General features: G+C 40.0%; 1 protein-coding gene across 1 annotated transcript in view; it reads left to right on the top strand.

Moving 5' to 3' along the window:
• The window catches only part of ctnna2 (catenin (cadherin-associated protein), alpha 2), a 327,581-nt gene that overhangs the window by 286,017 nt on the left and 18,990 nt on the right, over positions 1–22,574 (top strand). Inside the window, exons 10-14 of the mRNA XM_083981885.1 lie at positions 5,491–5,583; positions 9,032–9,188; positions 9,972–10,172; positions 17,559–17,710; positions 22,282–22,395. Coding sequence (XP_083838011.1) covers positions 5,491–5,583; positions 9,032–9,188; positions 9,972–10,172; positions 17,559–17,710; positions 22,282–22,395 — 717 coding nt within the window. The remainder of the gene's footprint in view (positions 1–5,490; positions 5,584–9,031; positions 9,189–9,971; positions 10,173–17,558; positions 17,711–22,281; positions 22,396–22,574) is intronic.

Raw genomic sequence — 22,574 nt, 5'->3', positions numbered from 1 at the left:
TAATGTTTAATTTATACTTGTGATTAATCAGTTTTGTGAGCTTGTGTGCAGCATATATCCTCATATTCATGAACCTTCTCACCACCCCATTTATTTGTAATCCTCTTTGCATCCCTCATTGTTCTCTATAGTGGGTGGACACTTTTTGGGGTTTATTATGCTGCTACTTTTATCTCAAAGATTTGGGCATTAGAAGTCATCAGAGGCACTCTCTGTGTTTATGTGTCTTGCTGTGTGTCTGTGCGCATGTGTGTGTGTGCGCGCGATTGCCTTTGTGCCACCGACTACTTCTGTATGCTTGGAGTTGATGAACCGGGGTTTTAGAGGGAGACAGTGTGTGTGTGGGGGTGGGGGTGTAGGATTGAATCCCAGTCAGCCACATATTAGTGGACCTGTCACTTAGTAAACAGTGACTTAAACTCAATTCCATTCTGAGTTAGGAAGTGTAGAGAGAACTCCTAAGTGCATTAGAGTCACTCACAATTTAGGTCCACTTCGTCTCAGAGGCAAGAGTGGGTGGGTGGTAAGGCAGAGAAGAAAAGGTAGCGGAGGGAGCAATTAAAACACAATCTGTAATCAAAGTCACTCACAAAGCCATTCCCTAATTTCAGATCATGTTGTAACCTCGGCATACAAGACAAAAAAAGAAAGAGTGGCCTGTTTGATTGTCCTCTACAGGTAATGATGTTCTATTTGTTGTTTTAAAAGTTAGATACCCACCAATCAAGGGCTGCCTTCATCCATATCAAGATCTAAGTGTAGGGCATTATCATGGTGAACATGCTTGGAAATCTTCTTGCTTTTGTTCTTGTTATTTAACACTTTTTTTTTGTTTTGTTTAATATGCTGCAAGGTCTGGCACGCCTTTTGATGTTGTTACGAGCCCGGTGGGCATTCTTCCTGAGGCAATATGCTCTTCACTCCATAATAGGGATTGATTTTCAAAGGCGTGGTTCTTAGTCAGCCACAGCAGGTCGTCAGCTCCTGCTGCTTGATATCCCCTGGGGACCTGAACCTCACACAACCTTGACATCTGGAGTTACCCAATGTCGTGCACCTTAACCTGTTTCTGTCACCTCAGGTCCATGCATTAAACGTATACAGGTGTCACCACTGGGAGTTGACAGCTCATGACTGAAACAAATAGAGGTACTCTGGTGAGGGCAGGCCTGTAATTGTTTCACAGTCTGCATACTGTATTCCCCTGTTGCGTGTTCTGCTCCATCTATGTTGACAGACTGATTTATTCACTCTGCATGTGTGTGTGTCTGTTGTGCATGTGCTCAGGTGTGTGCACACAGTATGTGGTAGAGAGGCAAAAGATCCTGGCAGTTTAGTGCATTTGAGGGGGATAAAAGACAGCCCTTTAGCCCATGTCAATAAACGCCTTGTTAACAACATCCCGGCAACAAGTAAACATCCAGATGACAGTCTTGTAATAGAAAGAAAGTGCTTCTATCTTACATCACATAAAGTGTCAACCCCACTGATTGCTTCTTCCACTGCCATTCTTCTCCTTTTCAGGTCCACTTCCTGCTTCTTCCTCGGGCGAAGCTGTTGTGCCCAGCTTCTTGGCTGACACCAGCTCTATTAGTTGCTCTTGAGAGTTAGTAACTGCTGGAAGGGTGATTTGTGTGGTGCAGCTGCTGGGAATGGCTGTAGAGACAGCATGGTTTAAGGGGGCACTGACTGTCCTGAATGAGGCAAGGACAGTCTCCTCCTGGCTCAGCTGCCCAGGTCTTTATTGAAAAAAGTCCACAATTCTTTTTCCTTTTCTTCTATTTTTTTCACTTTTGAATAAGAGGAGATTCAGGGGATTACATGGAGATGAAATTGTGCACTGTGCACAGACACTGCTAAATAGCTATAAAGAGATAGTGCATAGATGTTATTAAATGTATTGCCATCATCAGTGCTTCCTAATGATAGATTTGAGGTTCTCAGTAACAACCCCCTGCCTGGGAAATGGGAGAAAATGACACTATCAGATCTATTTTCAGTTACTCAGCTCCATTTAGGTGATTTAGATAGCATACATGAGAATGCCCATCTCTCCAACTGCAGTGGAAACCTTCATCAAATTAGAATTGAAGTGATTATCCAGGGCAGCGCAAAAGGACAAAATCGATAGTTCTTTGTTCAAGGCTAAAATGAAGAATGGGCATTCAGCAGGGCTTTCTCTCTATTGCTGCTCTCTCTCCTCTCTCTCTCTCTCTCTCTCTCTCTCTCTCTCTCTCTCTCTCTCTCTTCCTCACACACATGCGTCTTTGAATTGCATATTCTGTTCCAACATCCTTGACCGTATCAGCATTGGGCCTGTGTGGTATTGTCTCATACCTTCTGTCTTGGTTTTTACCTCCCCTCTTTGGAAAAAGAAAAAAAAACCCTCAAAGGAGAAGCACTTCCTTAGATAATTGCAATTAGTAGTTCTGGCTGGATGTTGCAGCGTTGGCCCTGGTCCAGCTCTGTGTGTTGGGTAAGAGGGAGTGGGAGTGTGTCTGTTGGGCAGGTTTCCAGCCTCCAGAAAGCCCTCTGCCCCTTTGCCTCACATGAGCCCACTGCAGCAGTCAGAGGGCCACCGAGGGCCTGGGCAGAACCAGAGAAAGGGAACGAAGTGAGTGAATAAAGACTGAGAGAGCAGACTTGCTTGCTCGCTGGTCAGGTACTGCAATTATACTGTAATAGGAAAAACAGCGAAATGGAAAATTGAAAGCCTTTTACTTTATGGAGATGCAGCAAATGGTTCATAAAAGCTTTGTTATTCAAGTAAATTTTCATTGTGGGTTTAAATTTAGCTCAGAAACTCAAACCAAGATGTATTTGCACAGAAATTTTGTGAACTTTCTACAAAGGATAGATGGGTCCAAGAACACTTTCACCAAGACCTGGTGCATTAAGTAAAGGACAGACAAGACAAGAGACTCACTAGTTGCTATTACAATAGCAAGTGGCCACAAACCAAGAGGAAAAACCAAACCAGCTTTAGTCCATTAATGTAAAAAGGAAATATAATTGGATTTAAAAGAAAATTATGTATGAATTTGGCCACTCCCTTCTCCTTTACTGGAAGTGCTTTTGCAAAAATAAATAAATAAAAATAACAACCGCATAGCATTATTTGTGTCAAATTTACTTTGCAAGTATTGGGAGAAAATTGCAAATAAGTCACAAATATAATGAAGGTTGTGGTAAATACTGTGTATAGTTCCCAGTATTATAAAACAGTGGTTGATGCAAGGGACTTGAGTTATGCTTGAATTGCCTTTTAAATCGTGCTTTGTGTTTGTTTTTTCAAACGAATCCTCTGTGAGTAGCCACTCATGTTCCTGTGGAGCACAGACTCTCAATCACACTGTGTTTCTCGCTGGTACACACACACACACACACTTTAAACACATACACACTGATTCACATAAAGGACTGCAATCCATCAATGTGCTCATTGCTGTCATGAGTAAAGAGATGGAGCTCTAAGCAAGAGTCCTCTAACACAAATTTGATTTACCTCAATTTGCCTCAAACAGTGACATGTGAGCACCAGAAGTGCTAATACAGACTGGCACCTTTTGCTGCCAACAGGCATGTGTCTGTTTAGCTCAGTTTCAAAGCCTGGCCTCACGCTGAAATCTGATTTACTTAAGGACGGTATTAGATTATATAGAGTTTGAAGTTATGAAAATTAACTGTGCAATATAGTGATACTGTGGAGAAATATGATGACTTCACATGGGAAAACAGCAGCTTGTGTGTGTGTGTGTGTGTGTGTGTGTGTGTGTGTGTGTGTGTGTGTGTGTGTGTGTGTGTGTGTGTGTGTCTGTGTGTGTGTGTGTGTGTGTGTGTGTGTGTGTGTGTGTGTGTGTGTGTGTGTGTGTGTGTGTGTGTGTGTGTGTGTGTGTGTGTGTGTGCGTGCGTGCGTGCGTGCGTGCGTGCGTGTGTGTGTGTGTGTCTGGTTGTCTCCTGATCAGTCTTCACAGTCACATGCAACATCATCAATGAATTACAAGCACTGCTGCTGCATTTTTTTCCTGCCACAGCTGTCTTCCCTGTAGTATTTTCTGACGCTAACATGTGATTTGATTTTCCAGATGTGTTTAAAGATTATTTCTGATATGGATCTAAAACACATTTCAAGAATTGAAATGTAATGGTCTGAATGTTACCTAAGTCAAATATGCAAAATCCCTTTTGTGTACAAATAGAAAAGTATAGTAGCCTACCTGAAAATTAGGGTGACCATATTTTGGTTTCCAAAAAACAGGACACTTGAGATACTTAAATGATACTTGAAGTTTACACAAAGATGATTCATATATTTAAAATGTGTTTCATCTGTATGGATAGAAAATTCATCTATCCAGTAGCCTACAACAAAATAATATCTCTCTATAACCAAAGACACAAGTTCAGACATGCTTCTCAGGGGTTATTCAACATGCTTTATTGTGCCTAAAATGATCTCTCTTTAACAAGTCTCAATGGTACAAAATGAAAATAAAAAGGAATGAAATAATGATAGAAACACTTCTGTTTTAGAAAATAAACCTACAGTATGGCAAATTTGTCCCGACCGGGATGGTTAGTGAAAATTATTTTCTGTAATTCATATGCATAGCTGCACTCAGGCCTGGGCAGGACTGGAACCTGGGCCGCTGCAGTAAGGATTCAGAGGTTCGGCTCTACCAGGTGCAGCCCCACACTTCAGAATGTTGTAATGAGAGGCAAAGCTGCTCCGGTGTTTGCTCACACACAACAAAGTACTGTAGTATCCTGTGGAAAGTGCCAGTCAATTTAAGTACATGCTTCATGATCCCATGAAGAACAATGAAAACCGGACCAGATGTGAAAAGCGGACATGTCTGGGCAAAAGAGCATGTTTGGTCACCCTAGTTTAATGCTATTTCACATGCACACATGTATAATGACACTAGTTTACTAGTAGAATTGTTAAATGCTAGTATGAGCAATGTCAAATAAAATTCAGAGTACTCTGCCTGTGGAAAACCTTTAGCTGGAGATAATATAAGCCTTCAGCTGACAAGTCAAGTGCTTATCTACCAATGTTACAGTATTTTTAGTATAAAATCCCAACCTTGTTTTTCTTTGATGAGCTACAGATAGGGGGCAGCTGGACAACGGGGAATTTTATACTAAAAAGAGTGAAACCTTGGTAGACTTGTTTTTGTTACAGACAGGCTTCTGGTTTCCTGTAAAATATTTGAAAGCATTTTTTTCTCTCGTTCTCAACTGTTGATTTTTATCCCCATCACTTTCATTTGTACTGGATTAGCAAGTGATCTCCTTACAGCTGGAGCAGCTTTAGTTACCAAAAGCGGTTTTAACGTATGAACAGGTGAATGCTGCAGAATGCTGCAGACCTGAAAAAAAAAAAAACTTTGTGAATGAGAAAACCTTTTGCTGCTCATGACCTCTACTTCGGAAGCGTTCAGCTTGTTCTAACCATTGTGTCTTTGCTTTGCTTTCTTTATTCAGGTGGCAAACCTGGCCTGCTCCATTTCCAACAATGAAGAGGGTGTGAAGTTGGTCCGTATGGCTGCCACCCAAATTGACAGCCTATGTCCACAGGTGAGCACTTGAAAACCACTTTCCTCTTATTTCAAACACTTTTTACACAAGCATTACTAACTCTACTATTCAGCACAAAGCGGTATTGTTAGAGCCTTTCTAGAAATTGTAGTAGTTAGCAACGACAGAGGAAGAATCATAGTTGGTAGACTGGGTGGAAAGGCAATGAGTAATGTGTAGGAGGACCTTGTAGTGCTTTTTCTCTGGATGCAAGCAAAGGAGCATGTTGAAATCGATCCATTGTTTCCCCGGTGAACGTCAGGCCTTATTCACAGAGGACCCAACTAGTAATAGAGAGGAGAGATGGAGGAGGGAGGTTGAATTTAAGATTCAGGAACTAATGTGCAGGCCCCGCTACGCACACCTGCTGAGCCTCGCTTACTTAAAAACCTGGGCAGGAACCATCTCCTGATACCTCTTGGCAATGCTCAACACAGACAGATTGAAATACATAATAGACACAGACTTTGTGACTGGGGAAGAAGGAACAAAGAGGATGTGTAACAAAGACAAATATTTCAGGGGAGCTGTAGTGGCTCACCTGAGCGTGTGCCACATAGCAAAGCTCAGTCATGGCCGGGGTTTGAATCTAGCCTGGGCCTTTTCCTGCATCTCCAACCCCACCCCAGCCCCACCCTTCATCTCTCCCTCTCTTTCTCTTTCCCTTTCTCTCTCTCTCTCTTCATGTCTATGAAATTAAGCAAAAATGAAGTTTAAAAAAAAACTGAAAATAGATTTCCCAGTTATTGTGGGTACATTTAACAACAGCTACCATGTCCAGATCATATTGTCTTTTTTGCTACATACCCATTAAAGTAACTAAGACTCTACTGTATAAAGCAACACAGATTAAGAACAGGGAGTTAAAATCTTGAGTGAAGTAGACATGCCAGCTATGAATACTGTGCAAATATAAGTTTTTGTTTTGAAGAGCCTCCGCAAAATGCTGCACATCTCAAAAAATACTTATGTTTAAAAGATGTATTTTATTTCCCTCATTTAAAAAATCCTGTGAAATGTTGATAATTTTTGAGGGCTTGTTCTATTTGACACAGATCACCTACCTAAAAGATAACGTAGCTCTCTTCATGCTGTTCAAGTTTGTGTCCTCTGGCCAACACACATCCATGCTATTTTATAATAGAATACATGTTACTGACACTGCATTTGAAGGACTCAGTCATTCTCCTTCCTTTTTATGTCACGGCACAAGTGGTATAGGTAAAATGTTTTGTTATCAGGTCGAAAATATTTACTCACCACACAGACAGACAGAATGAACAATGTATACAGTGTGGAGGCCCAGTGAGCTCAGCTACCTTGCTGCTGCCGCTTTCAGTTCATTTATGTTAACGAACTGACACAGACTGAAACCAAGTCAAAACACAATGTCACTTTTCACATTTTTCATGTGGGAGATTTAATTCTAAATGGATCAAATTCAAATTTTTTTGAATTTTTTTTAAAGATGCACAGACTTACAAAAATGACCATTTGCTGTGACCCTCAACATTGTGGCCATTTCTTTAACAATACTAAATGATGTGTCTAGATTTGAACCCACAGAGGTCCATCAGTGGACCTACCAGGTCTCCTCTTAAAGTTGACCAGAGAGCAAAAAATCCAAGGTTTAATCCAACAGAGTTTGAGAAGCCCCATAAATCAGGTCTTTATGGTAGAGTGGCGAGACAGAATCCACTTTGAGTAAATGGTATATGACATCCTGCTCTTAGTTATTTCACTGGCATTTAAAAGACTTAGAGCACAAAGAAACAGACCCTCTGGTCTAATGAGACAGAATTTGATCTGTTTGGACACAACTTCATCATTACCATTCTTATCATGAAGTAGTATCAGCCTGGGTAGATTCTCAGCAGACACAGGAAGACAGGTCAGAATTGAGGGAAGGATGAATGCAGCCAAAGCCCAGACTTAAATCCTATAGAATGTCTGTGGAGAGACCTAAAGATGGCTGTTGACAGATGCTTCCCATCCAATCTGAGAGAGTTTGAGAGGATCTGCCAGGAAGAATAGGAAAAACGCTAAGTGCTTCTGAAGAAGCTTCTGCAAAGTACTGAATTAAGGGTGTGAATACATCTGTAGAAAAATTTGTAATTGTAAATTTGAGTCTACTGAAGCCACTACTTCAGGATTTAGTGTTATCATTCATTTCCTATCATGGTCTCTGCAAGAGGTTTACAGTATGTACAGTGTGCCATTCTCATAACTCCACTCTTCTCCAGGAATCAGGCTTGTGACAGGCTCATGTCAGATTAGACCCACCCTTGAAACCTGACAGCCAATCAAAATGACAAATTACCATCCGTGATTGCGACACTTATTGTCAGTAAATCCCATGGAAACACCAACAATTAGTTGATCCTATTAACACGTATCCTGCACAGTCAAAGTCTGATAGAGCTCATTCTCCCTAACCTCGACTCCTCTCTATTAACTATTAAAAACACAGTTGGGGGTTATGAACCTTCATTAAGATGAAGATCCGTTGTTTAATTTGAGTCAGTCCCTTCATACACTCTCATTAGAACATCTGTGCATTTATTGGCTGCTAAAAACAGTCACTATGCAGATATGGCTGATTTTTAAATTTTGACACCTTCAATGGGAAAAACGTGAGAAGTGAAAGATGGAGTAATGAATTATTATCTTTTGACAACAAGAAGAATCCCAGCAGGCAGGCAGCTGGCCATCCATGCCATTAATTAAATCAAATCAAATGAAATAAAACTTTATCTATAAAGCACATTTCATGCACAAGGCAACTAAATGTGCTTTATAACAGATAATTATTATACAGTGTGAATACAGAAATAGTATATGTACAAAATGTCAATATGTGATGTCAATCACATATATTTCTACACACACCCTCAAACACGCACATGCGCGCACGCACACACACACACACAACTTAACCAAAGGCTGTTGTAATGAGAAATGTTTTTAACCTGTTCTTAAAAATGGTTATTGATGTGGCATCTCTCACTGAGGAAAAAAAGCTGCCTCCCCTTCCTTAATTCTGGTGTGAGGGATGAGTACATGTATGTTCCCACTGCCTGTTGACCTAAGTGTTCTTGTTTCAGTCAGTTTGACGTAGAATAATGACAAAAGTTGATGTTGATATTGTTTTTGGCTTCATGTTGTGTTCTTAAGTAACCATGCAAACACCATTTTGATGGAGAGTACCAAGATTCTGACTGTGAGCTATGGAAACTAAAACCCAACATCTAAACATCCTAACCCAAAGCACAAACCCAAACTTTAACCCTAGCCTAGTGTTTTGCTGCAATTGGGATGTGTTTGAAATGAAAGTAGTGACTTAATAATTTGAACAGTTTCTCTCTGCACAAATACACACACAAACACACACATATACTGCATGTTGGATTTGTTCGTAATTATGCTGTTAACCTTTCTTTTATGCCAGGTTATCAACGCCGCCCTCACTCTGGCTGCCCGCCCGCAAAGCAAGGTGGCCCAGGATAACATGGACGTTTTTAAGGATCAGTGGGAGAAGCAGGTGCGCATCCTCACCGAGGCTGTGGACGACATCACCTCTGTGGATGACTTCCTGTCTGTGTCAGGTACGAGGCAATACAGCACAAGTTGTTCGCAGGAGAAAACAGGACATATATTGCTAATGTTCACTTCACTAGATGGGGACGGGGGATAACAACACAAAATCAGAAGATTACAATAATAATAATGGGGAAAAAATGTGTGGTGTTTTATTTGTCCCAGAACCAATTTATTAATTTCATATTATTATATTTGGTATTTTACTGTAGTATTTAAAGGGATACTTCACCCAAAATCGATAATTCCTTGGCTTGACAATTCGTCATCTTTCAATTCGTCATGCCAAGGAAGGGTTTGTAGAATTTTCGGATTCATCAAAACAAGATCAGCCACGGCTGCAATTGGGTACAGCCGCACCCCTTTGTAGGGAGTGCTGAATGCTGTACACTGTCATCCAAAACAAATAAATAAATTGAAATTGAAAATGCTTTGAGTGCCCCCCGGAACTCAAAAAAGTGTTTTGATAATAATGATATTTAAATGTAAGGGAAAAAAAGGGGGAAATTATTGGTGCACTGATTTTTTGCATATTCATTTTGTCTATATAGGAAATAGATAATTTGGTCAAATTAACTGTTTTAAGAGCAACTCATTCACATTCATGGAGAAACAGGGATCACACAACATTAATTATCAGCACAGATACTCATTTCCATTTACAATGACAGCAAATTCTTTTGCGGAAAATCCAAACAATATTTTTCCTTCAACAAGTGGAACAACAAGAAGCAGAGACCTTGTGTCTCTCCATTCTTATTCGCTGTCCCTCTTTTTTTGCCTCTCCTCAGAGAACCACATCCTTGAGGACGTCAACAAGTGCGTAATTGCTCTGCAAGAGGGAGACGTGGACACTCTTGACCGAACTGCTGGAGCCATCCGGGGACGAGCCGCTCGTGTGGTCCACATCATTAACGCTGAGATGGAAAACTATGAACCAGGGGTCTACACTGAGCGTGTGCTGGAGTCGATCAAGCTTCTGTCTGAGACTGGTTAGTGCACAGTACACAAAGCTGGTGTGGCCACAGTTAAATGTATTAGACTAAGGAGATAAATACAGTATCATTAACCCTTGGACTACGTTTGCCTCAGGCAACAAGACTTTTGGCAAGTTACTTTAATGAGGAGCAGACACACACATGAACACACGTTCTCGAGCACTCACATTAGCTTCTCGGTCTGGTGAATGGCCTACAGGTACGCCATAGCCCACATGCCCAGTGTTCCACAGTTTTGATCAGTTTCTTGGCTTCAACTCAAACTCTGGACACCACCTGTTCACTCCTCTGCCTCTCGCCTCTCATCCACTTTTCATCTGTTATTTTGTTCCTTTGTCACTGTGCAGCTTCTGTGCCACAGCACATTCCAGGAGGCCAGAGTTTATCCCTGTTGCAGACCAGACACAGGGCCAATACGTTTCAGCCCCACCTCAAGTTAATATTGGCTCCCCCCAAAATTGACTGAGTTCTTTTCTCAGCACGTTGGATTCATGGGTGTAATAAGAAGTAAAGAGTGAACTCTGTAGAGTTGGGTTTGTCGGCATCCAATTGCGTCAAAGTCGGTACTGAGTGGAAAAATAATTCAACTATATGTATGTGAGGTCCACACTAAATATGTCATTGGTGACATCATATACATACATCTACAAAATCAAACAGAAATTATTCAAAGAACCTGAAATACAAAATGAATGGGGATGATTGAAAAAATGTGATTAATATGCAAAGCAATTATTAACACTTCAATACCCTTCAAGTCTTTTAACAAATTTGGATAGCAACAAAGCCTCAAAGCAGTGAGAGTGGCTTTTTGCATACACACACATCAACAATAGGCCGTCAATTAGCCAGCACCTGCACTGCCTAAAGCCAAACACTATCATACAGTCACTAAGGCAGTGTCTAACACTTGCTAATGGTTAGTTAAAGCCAAATAATTGGGAGAAGGTGAGAGCTTTTGTTCATCTTGCATCCAGAAATATGAGGCTGGAAGCAGTGACACCACTAATTGTTTTACAACTCCATGCTTTAGTTTATTTATTTATTTATTTATTTTTTCAATTGCATCGTTACAGCACACAGGTGGTCCAGAAAATGAGAAGCAACAATCAAGTCAGTGTTTGTTTTCAATACTGTACTCCTGTATGTTTGCGTGTCTTGTGTTACAAAGAATAGAAACACAAAGAAAGAAAACAGATTTCTGTGTTTTCCTGAGAAAAAAAATAAATCTCTTTTCTGTGGAATAGCACCTGAAATCCCTTAAAAGTAGGTGCTAACATGCCTTTAAAAATGTACCATTATGAAAGGTGAACAAACAAAAACACAGGATGAAAGGAAAGAAGTAATTTAGCAATTACCTGTCCACCAGAATGAAATCAGACCACAATCCCTCCGCTACACTAGCCCACCACCACCACCCCACCCCCATTCTATTTTTTTCCTCCATTCTCGCCTTTCCATCCCTCCCTCAGTTTCTATCTCTCCCATTAGAGCCCATTTAGTGAGGCGGTATATCTATTGTTTCGCTCGTTACTTTCATCTGCCCGGATAATTGAGAGACACAATCAACTCCCTTCCCTGCTAGATGATAAGTCGCAAACAGCATTAGGTGAGTCACGTGTTTTCACTCAGCCATCTGTCTAAGCCTCTCTTCTGGCAGTCAGCTCCACCCTAATGGACTACCTGCAGTACTAGTTATATGGTATCTTAAGCACATTCTGTTCTATTATTGCATAATTCAGTTTAATTGATTGGGGTAATTAATTGATGTAGTACAGTGGCAATATCTCGTGGACACTTAAGGTCAGTTTTGTATGACCGTAAGCTTGTCACACACCGACATTATATAATTGTGCTGCTGTTACATTAATCCTCCATGGGGTATGGAGCGTCTGGAGTCAGCAGAACCCAAAAATATTATGTCAGCATTACTGAGAACAACAAATGGAGAACTGTTGGTGTTGCAGCACTTATTGATCGCTCGCTGATTTTTCTTTATTACTTATTTGCTTTTTGAAGGTAACAATGTCAATCTAATGGTTTAAAATGTGAAAAGTGCTACCTGAATTCTTTATTCGAAAGAGACACAAGATAAAAGATACAATAGTTAGACCCTAACTTAACAGTTTGGTGTATTAGTGCAATTTAGACCTAGACACACAACATACCTTTGGGGGATACAGCACTATTTCTCATATTTGATGGGTTTTTACATTTTTACTCAGTGAGGCTTTACATGCAAATGTTGCTCTGCAATAATATGTGACTGTTAAAGGTCAAGCATAGCCGACAGCAATCTGTATGGATTAGTTCACACCTACACATTAGAATGACTGTAAATGTTACAGTTTTTACTGCAACCTGCAAGAGCCGCTCTGTTGTCTAGACAATATTTTGATCTCAACACTGACAAGATGGCTACATTTTTTCCAGAGATAATGGCCGTCGGAGCTACTAGTGCAACTGAAAAAATATCAGTCATTTCAACAAGTGCCGCAGAATGACATCTGTGTTCATTTGAAAATCCCTATCCAGTGTCACATCTTAAACACATTTATTTTCTAACAGTGATTTCTAACATTGCTTCCAAGGATTTATTTTTTTGGTAGAACCCTTGGTTCTGCTTCACAGCCACAAGCTGAATTATAATTCCATTTGACTACATTTTTTTATGCATTTGTATTCAATATTTTATTGACGCTAACAAATAATTTAAGTTACAAATGCAAATCCTCAAAACCAAGCTAGAAGTAGCTTAATACACCCACCAGAAGCTGCTACAGTATTGGTACACAGTCAGCATTGCTATTGACAGGTGTTCACATACTAGAGTTCAGTATTGACCTCTACTCCTTTACTCATCAAGGTCTGTCATCTTTCTTCTCTGCCAAACACGTTTTCTTGTTTTCTCTAGCTCACTTGTTCACCCTCTCCTGTTGACTGAACGTTACATCGAATATATATACAGTATCACCCCTTGAGATTCCAGACGGTATTACAAAACAGGCTGGGGTTGGTTTAGCAAATAGGTAGTAGGGACAGTGGCCGCATGGCCTCAAGGGGGACTTCTGTCTTAAACTCTAACGAGGCCTCGTGTCCACTCAGTTGTGGACGCTAATTGAGATGTTAAGTCGGAAAGTTTGCAACTATGTTAGACCAGCGCTTCATTTGCTCCATATTTCTCTTTGATGAAGGGCTGTTTTGTTTCCCCTTCCTGTTTCCCTCTTAGTGGTAGTTGGGGTTTTTAAGGGCCACCATGCACATCTGATCTGGACCATAAAGCACTTATTGATCCTCGTGAACTTTTGCCTCCCTCTTCCCTCAGTCCTCACAGACTTGATGTCTATGTAGTTGAACACAGTCAAGGAGAAATCTATAGCTGGGGGAAAGATGATTAAGCGTAGCTGAACAAAGGAAAAGAATATAGGACCACACACTTTTTAGAGGGTACTGAGTCCAATTAACTAGACTCTACCAAAAAATCAATAGCTGTCACCAAGGATTTCACTAAGCGATCTGAGCAGGGATTTTAGTGGAATTCATTGATGTGGTTTCCTTTTTTCCCTTTTTTCACCGGTGTGCATGTGTAAAACATTTATCCCGTGTGTGTGCGCGTTTGTGTGTGTGTGCGCGTTAGTGTGTATGTCTTTGAGGTGGCTGTTTGTGTTTTTTATTTGACTCCATCCGTGTTTATGCCCGCGGCCACTCATGCCAGTCGCTACCACTGAGCCTGTCCCTCTGTCAACTGCCACATCAACACCGGACACTTATCACAACTATCTGCCCTTTGACCTTGTCCAAATTTGTCTATGCCTCTTTCTCATTGAGTGCGGTTAGATTTATGACTGGGCTAAATACTGGCAGCCAAGGCACACAACTCTTGTGTGTGTAAAGCTGAGCCATAGATTCCTGACAGACAGTCTACACATGGGCCTGGGATTGAAGCGTGTCCTTGAGAAGAAGAAAAATCAATAGCCTAATGGGAAAGTGGTTATGGCTTCTCTCTCTTTTCCCATCCCTCTCCTTCCTTCTTCCCTGAGACCCTTTTCTGCTCACTAACTCCCTGTGTTGAGTGTGTGAGACTTATCGTATCCTCAAAAAGGGGGACAAATTTAAAAGTTGATCATTAATGTGGTGCCTGGAGAGGGGAGATTAAAAAACTGATATATTGCCTCAGTCAGTGTGCCATTTAGAGAAGCAGGGTGGTGTCACTCCCTGTTATTACATGGGGGCACAGTAAATGGGATTTAGCTGGGGTTTTGCAGTGAGCAATAACACACATGCTCACACTGCCACCCACATGTCATGTCTGTAAATCAGTGGATCAAATGCACTAAAAAGAAGTGCAGCAGAGGCTGAGGGATAGAAGTAAAGACACTTTGCACTGTCTGCTTAGAAAATAATAACTCTTCGGACCAGACTCTGTGGCTGGCTGGACTAAAAGACACTTACCACAAATATTGAGTATTTCTTTTAAAATGTTATATCAAAAACCACTAAGACGGAAAAGAAAGGCAGCAATTTTTATACGTAAGAGTAATGGGTGAGATAGTCAATGATGCCTTAATACCAAAAATGGCCTCCTGGTATGGCCTGTAGTTGTACAGTGCAAGCCAAATCAGTTGCTCTTTAAATTTGTATCTATTGTTATAATGATAGGAAAAAGAGGTTTCAGCCAGGACAAGAAACAGATGGCAAACGCGTAGCTTGGAGGAGAGGAGGTAAAGTGTCTTAATCAGTGCGTAAATAGAGGTGGAGTATAGGGAGAGAGTGCTGATGAGGAAATCACTATGAGAGCAGAAGTGGAGGAAGGTGAAAGATGTTAACCAAGGTTAGAGTGTTGGGGAACAGAAAGGTAAGCTTTCTAAAATCAGGATCACTTAAGCTTTGATCTCATAACCTTCAGTGTTCCCACAGATTTGTTCGGAAGTGCAGCTATAAAGTTTGATGTAACATTTATTTAAGACTGTGCGTTACATCTATATGCACGGAATATTTTGGCTTGCACCAACTCCTGAGGGAATTATCTTTTTTTGTGGCCCTTAACTGCTCGTCTACATTCACCTCTGCGTCTCCTGTTTAGTGCTAGACAGCTGTGGTGCAGTGTAGTTTTTAGAACCTTTTTTCCAGAAGTAGCTGACGAGTGTGGCGGTGTGAGTGAACCTAAATAGTAAAGTCGTGGGCTGTGAGGCCAAAATAATGAACTGAAAGATGATGTGGAGCTCTATGGGGTTGAGTGGAACAGCAGAGTGGGTTCATCGCTAAGAGAAACTTTGACTATAGTTTTGAGCCTTTTCACCTGAAAATGCACTAAAAATACTACACTGTAAAACACACTGACATTTATTATAGAACACTACTATTATATAGCATAAAATATGATATGGAGACTTAGCAATAATTTAGTATGTTTGTAATAATAATCAAGCAATATGTGTAATGTTTTATAGTGTGATGTAATATGTTAATTGCAGTAGAACCTGACTGAAGTTTCTTGGCCTCCTTCAAAAACAACACAAATCAAATTTTTGACCCTCTCAAATTAAGGGTTTACATTGCACTTAATGATTTCATAAAGTTTTTTTTTTGTGAGAAAGTCTTTTACCTCTTATGATACTGTATGTTGTTTAAACTGAGATGTCTTCATGTGAAGTTGACGTTTAGGCATTAGGAACTGTGAGAGTTGTGCTGTTTGGAGTTGCTTAAACGTGTCACAGGGGCACACCATCTCTGCAGTGAGGTTTTTACAGTAAGCATTCATTGTAGTTCCATAACTTCTCACTTAAACTATGCTTAAGCCTAGGGGGTGAAAAAATCCATTCCTACATGGTCACATTTAATTCCCTTCATCATTTTTCAACCGGAATGAGTGAAATTGCCCCTTACCATCAGCAACTTTGCTCATTAAGAGCTTGGAGAACATTTAAATATTTCTATTTAAAACGCCTTCCCAGCAATTCCCAAAAGCCTATTTTACGCTTCTCCAGTAAGTGGATTAAACTGAATTAAAAATGAAAAGAAAAGGGGAGAGAGTTTTTGTAGTGCCTTTTATGTATGGTGAAATATAGCTTATGTTTTATATCAGACAAATAAGTATACTGCAGATACACCTTTAGTGCAGCCAACTAATTGATTTAGTCCACGCTGCATGTAAGAGAGCAGGAACGTGTGGAGGAGAATAATAAAAATCACAGTCGGCTTTCTGGTGGAGGCTCAACAGCCGGGCTGCAACACTTTATTTGTCTTTTCCTGTTTTGCTATTGGCCTGTCTTCATTAGACCTGTCATTTCCCCTGAAAATGGCATTGTCTTAAATCAGGCTAAGTATCTAAAAAAAAATCTACTCTTCAGAGACACATATTTGTTATTTTCAAAGCAACAATAACATATAAATGGCCTTCCTCTACCTCTCTCCACAGAAAATATCTTTTCAAATATGTGTGTTCACTATGGATTCATGAAAATACCGTTGTGGAGCTGAAGCACACAAGCCACAAGTAATATTGGGGTTGTGGGCCTATAGATGGTATAGTATATGGAAACCACCTTTTCTGGCTGGGGACTGTCTGTCTAGGTAAACTGAAGCTTTTGTTATGATAATTTGCTACAGCACAGACTTCATATAAAAAAAAAACACATTATTAAATTCTGCATTCAATTATTCTGACTCAACAGAAGATTACGTAGAAAGGTGGCCTGCTAAATATTCAAACATTCAGCCCATATTCTTGAATATTGAATAATGTCTATTCACATTCAGCACAATTCACATAACACACACAAGTCTGGCCAATTGATACTGACAACAAAACCAACCATTTTTATGGTCAATAGGGACTTTGCTTTTGTTGCCTGGCTTTTGTTCAGCTCAAAAGACTTTGATGAATTTGTTTCCCTCCACCGGCATTGTGAGATGACAGGCTGAGCTTGCAAGTCAGCGTCCTTGTACTGTAACACTGAGTGAAGCACACACAAGCAATCTTCTCACAGGTTATCAACACACACACCTCCCCAATGCACACAAACACATCTGTAACGGACGGGCAGACCTTCCTGTGAAATAACTAATTGCCGTGCAATGTGTGAACGGCATACTGTACCTTCACTTACACAGACATTAAGAGTGACATCTCACCATTTTTCCTGAAGTGCACAAGTAAGCAGGGGGAGACCCTGCTATGAAAAAGATTCAGATGAAAAGGTTGTTATCGTGTCTTCAACTAGAGAAACTGCACATCAGTGACTGCGCTTTCACCATGCCATCCCCTTTTTAATTGCTATGCTTTCATTCATTCTGTTCCCAAGCAAATGTGATAAACATAACTCTCCTATCTGTCTTTTGTTCCCTCTCTCCACCTCCTTACCTGTTTCCTCCCTGCAGTCATGCCCCGTTTTGCTGAGCAAGTGGAGGTAGCTATTGAGGCACTGAGTACAAATCCTCCGCAGGCCTTTGAGGAGAATGAGTTCATTGATGCATCCCGTTTGGTGTACGACGGCGTCCGTGACATCAGGAAAGCTGTCCTCATGATAAGGGTATGTGCATTGCCTCATTTAACAGTGTAAAAGGAAAACACTCACTGAAATTCACTGAAATTGTTTAAATGTGCTGTAGTTGTTAACTCTGAATTAAATGTTTTTATGTTTTGAAAACGCTGACCAAAAACCAAGGGCAGCAATTTATTTCAGGCTTCCTGCAAATATTTAAAACATCGATTTTGTATTATATTGTGAATGTAGACATCGAAATACTTTATCTGGTAGTGTTGCTGAATCGTCAGTCTCTATGTCTGCGTTTAGCTTCACAAACACTTCACTTTTTGCCCTCTCAATAATCATTTGAAAATTTCCTCTTCTCCCTATGAGAATAACATCTCTTGAGTCATTGGATTCATCGCCTTGTGAACTTCACCATGACTCATGAGACAAATTTGTCACACTCAGAGACATTCTTCCACCCCCCCCTTCATTTTCATTTTAGCTAGACACCTCAGTGGGACATTGTTGGGAGAGCAAACTGTGCTGCTGGCTAGCATAGATGATAGTGGATGTTCTCTGACAAAAATATATCAGCCCTAAGGATGAAGAAAACCATAATTGAAATCTAAAATTCAACAGAATTCCCATTCGAGATGTCACACCTGCGACATGATCTGTTTTGTGAAGCTGACAGAACATTTTAGAGCATGTCGTGACAAAAGAAAGAAAAAGAAACCCTGCATAAAATCATGACACCAGCAGCTCCGCCGCCTCACATACCTCTACTCTGATGCTACACTATCTGCATTTTTCACCCAAACTGGCCCCTCTCTCTTCACCATGTAATTCATTTATTCAACTTTATGCAGGCTGGAAGGTTTCCCAGTGAAGCTCTGGAAAAAATCTAATTATGGAAAATAATTTGATGTTGGTAAATAATGTAAAACAGGCAGCTTTGAACTGCCCAGGACCAGCTGGCTTCATAATCCCATCCAAGTTCAATTACTTTCTGAGGAAACAACTTAGAAGATCCTTGCTTTCTCTGTTGTCTAACCCCATCATATAAATAGCAAATGTTGGTGCCACATGCAATGGTTTTTTTGTGCACACACTTCAATGTGTCGGGGTGTTATTTTTCTCCCACCTAAGCCAAGTAATGGCTCCTTTAGAATTTTTACAACACAGATCTCATGAACAGTCAATGGATTAAGAAACCAATTCTCCACAGTGTTTATAAATTGAGGCAGGTCTTGAGAAAGAGTGTAAAGTTATAATGAAAGTTCTGAGAAATATAGTTTTTCACAGTTTACACACACCACACACACGTACACACACACACACACACACACACACACATGGAGCAATGCGGTGAAGGAGCCATTAGAATGAAACATGTATGAAATTGAACAGTGGTTGGAGACTGGTAGCTGTAATATAACCAATGTTTACACTCTCTCCCAGCTGTCCCACAAACCTACCCACAGTCTGTCTCATGCAGAATGTTTAACTTTTTCAGTACATGCTTCCTGCAGTGACAGGCAGTATGATGATTCATGCAACCGTGACACGATGAAAATACAACCAAAGAGGGCTGGTTTTGGGAGCCTTAACAGTGTAAAAGAGTGAACTGTGGACATTCATATAACCCTTAAAGATGCATTTTGCAAAACATGTGTTTTTGCTGGAGTCCACAGTGACCTCACTGAAATGAATGAGGAGGCTTTTTTTCTTCTTCTTTTTTTTTTCGCACATTCTTAATTCTGTGTGAACATGGCCTGAGTCATACTGTCTGTTTGTGTTATTTGCCTTTCACTCAGCCTAAGCAGTAACATCACACTTCAATTCAACTGAAGAAAAAACTCAAATACCTGTATGGGCTGAATGTCTCCTGAATATTACAGCTGGTCAGGTGTGGTCTGTTGTACTGTACCTGTGACCACACCCAGCATGATAGCTCTAGCATGGTACCATAGTGACATGACATATCTCTGCTGCACGGGTTGTGGCATAGATGCATCATTATTAGACTGGATCTTTGGATCCACATATAAATGATTTCAAATTTAGAGTGAAAAGGGTGTCACAAGCAGATAATCATTTGCATCATTAATAAATCAAGTATACTGTATTTAATTTGAGATAAGATTGGAAGATTATTTTCCGTGATGAAATTAGGTCAGTACAGATAAAAAAAAAATAATGTGATTTTGTGGTGCAAAATTTGAATACAGGCACACACACAAAAAACTGTAAAATATTCAAATTGTAAAATAATTCTAACTATAAACTAAATAAATTGTCAACGTATTTAATATAATGAATTTGGGCAATGTCTTACTATTTGAAGCTTTAGATTCCAAAGAGTATGAGCAAAACAGGGTATGATATTAGTGTTAAATAAACATCATCCCAGCTATAGTGGATAAATAAAAACACTTGGATAAAAGAATGCATAATGAAGCTCCATGTGTCCTGAACATTGTGTAAATAAATTATCAGGAGCTAATTCTCAGTGTGTGGGTGGTCTTCATTTTTTTCCCAGCTCATAGCTGCCCCTCATTAAGGCACATCGGTCATCTGTTTTATTTTTATTTGGACAATCTCATTGAGTGCGTCAGAAAATGTTAATGCTCAGTAGTGATAGAATGTCCAACAGTGTCCAACAGGCCACACTGGATCAATCACTGTTGGGAATACTAATGAGGACATTCAGCACAATTACCAGCCATGCAACAATAAATGCCCATTTATTACTGCCAGAGGCTATGGTCTACAAGTAACCTGTTGTTTGGTAGAATTCCTGCTTTATAGCCAATGTAAGCACATGTTTTGTGTGAAACAGTATTTATATCCATCATTTATCAGATAGAAAGGTGGTCTATAAACAGAAAAACCCAGAGTGCTCTCTACAAGGATAACTGTGACAACACCATGAATTCAGGGCTTTTTTGAAATGTCAGGTGTGTGTAGCAATGACTTTACTCATGTTCATGTTTCAGTCTGACCATCTGCTCTGCATCAGGTTAGCCACCGCAGCATACAGTATGTTGCCATGGTGACTGTAGCCCAGTTAAAATTGAGCCACCTTCACCAAGCCTGCACTGAAGTAAGCTGGCTAGCCCACTAATCTTAATTAGTGATAGAGCCCCATATAGCCAGCAGAGCTAAATAAAACGGTGTAATAATTATTTAGTGGTTAAGTCTGAGCAGATGCAAAAACTGTAACTCAATTATATTCCAATTATATTATTTGATGACCACACATTGATTTTTCTCCCAATGCCTTTACAATGTTAGCATGATAGCGTGGTGGTGTAATACTCTGCATCCCTCATTGAGCAGCACTGGCCGTTTTACTTTCTCCTTTGAAATAAATACAATAGAGAAATCAAAGGACTGTCGTCACTTTTTAGAGTGAGAATTACAATCACCACAAAGCCATGTTTAAACATTATACATCTTCAAAGAAAGGAAACACATTTATGTAGGCCTATTATAAATGCAAATAAAAGCAAAATTTGTAACATTATGTTACATTTAAGTTTCTACAATCTCCAATTCTGTTGTGAATCATTAAAGCAGCTTTTGAGAACTATTGTCTGATCCTTGTGTTGTAGCTTGACAAGGTTATTAACAAATAACATTTCTTCATTGCCATTATTACTGGCATAATTTTTCAGATCAGTATAAATAATTTAACATACCATTACATTGCTTTGACAGTCACTTTTAAAAATGTGCAGTCAGTTGTTCTAGTTTTCTTCTCCTTTGACTTTGACATCATGGTTAAAAACCTTAAGAGAATAATTATGTTAATGTATGTTATATTTATTTTTAATTTAATATTTGAGTAATAGTATTAACTGAGTGGGTGCTCCGCTCCTCTGAGTTGTGAAGGTTATTGATGAGTTTTTTCATGTCATAAAATGACAAAATAGAGAGGAGTATCACTGAGGTTACACTGCTAGTCTCCTGTGTAAAATTACAGTGACATCCTTCAATGCTCCAACTTTAAAGCTAAATGTAACTCGACATGTTTGTCTTATTTCACACGAGCTACAGTTGCTGTGACAGGTTTTGTGCAACCTGTGAATGTGGCTCACACACAAGCTCATCTTTTCAACTTTCCACCAAAGCCAGATCATGATGACTGTTAATTGGAAAGATACTTATGATCCCCAATTTCTGCATGTTCAAAGTGTCACCAGTTTGCTGTTGTTTAATTGAGTAGAAGACTTTCAGTGAGTGAGGGAGTTGCAGGGGAAACAAACCAATCAACTCACCAAATCTCTTTAGACTAAAAAAATCTCTTTTCATTATGCGTTTGATCTAGTATTGAGGGAACTCACACATACTCTATGTCCATATCTCAGTCTGAGATTTGACTTAACATGTGTGACATCTCTGCCACAGTTTGAACTCAAATTCCAATGAGACACTGTATACTGAACATTACAACACAGGGGAGCTACGCTATCTGTTACTCCTCCACAATGAAGGATGAAGTCAAAGAAAACTGCCCTTTTCAACTGTCAATGTAGGAGGGTTTTTTTTTTTCTTTTTCTTTTCCAGTTTCTCTCTCTCACTCTTTGACTCTTTGCCAAACTTTGTCTTTGTGTTTCTCACAGACACCAGAGGAGCTGGAGGATGACTCTGACTTTGAACAAGAAGACTATGATACTCGCAGCAGGACAAGTGTCCAGACCGAGGATGACCAACTTATTGCTGGGCAGAGTGCTCGGGTGAGTTGATGTTCACTTCCCCACTGTGCTGCAACATCTCCAATGCGCCACAGTTAAGCTGAAATGTAAAAAATATACAGAAAAAGAAGAACTATTACTCCAGTAGGAGGCTGAGGTGCAAGTTGAACTGCATCTCACCCCCCAGTACCCTCCCCATTCTTTGGCCACACTTGAGTCGA

This window comes from Trachurus trachurus (assembly GCF_905171665.1).
Source record: "Trachurus trachurus genome assembly, chromosome: 1".
Classification (NCBI taxonomy): Eukaryota; Metazoa; Chordata; class Actinopteri; order Carangiformes; family Carangidae; genus Trachurus; species Trachurus trachurus.
Note: the sequence above shows the minus strand (reverse complement) of the source record. Positions and strands in the feature narration are given on the sequence as shown.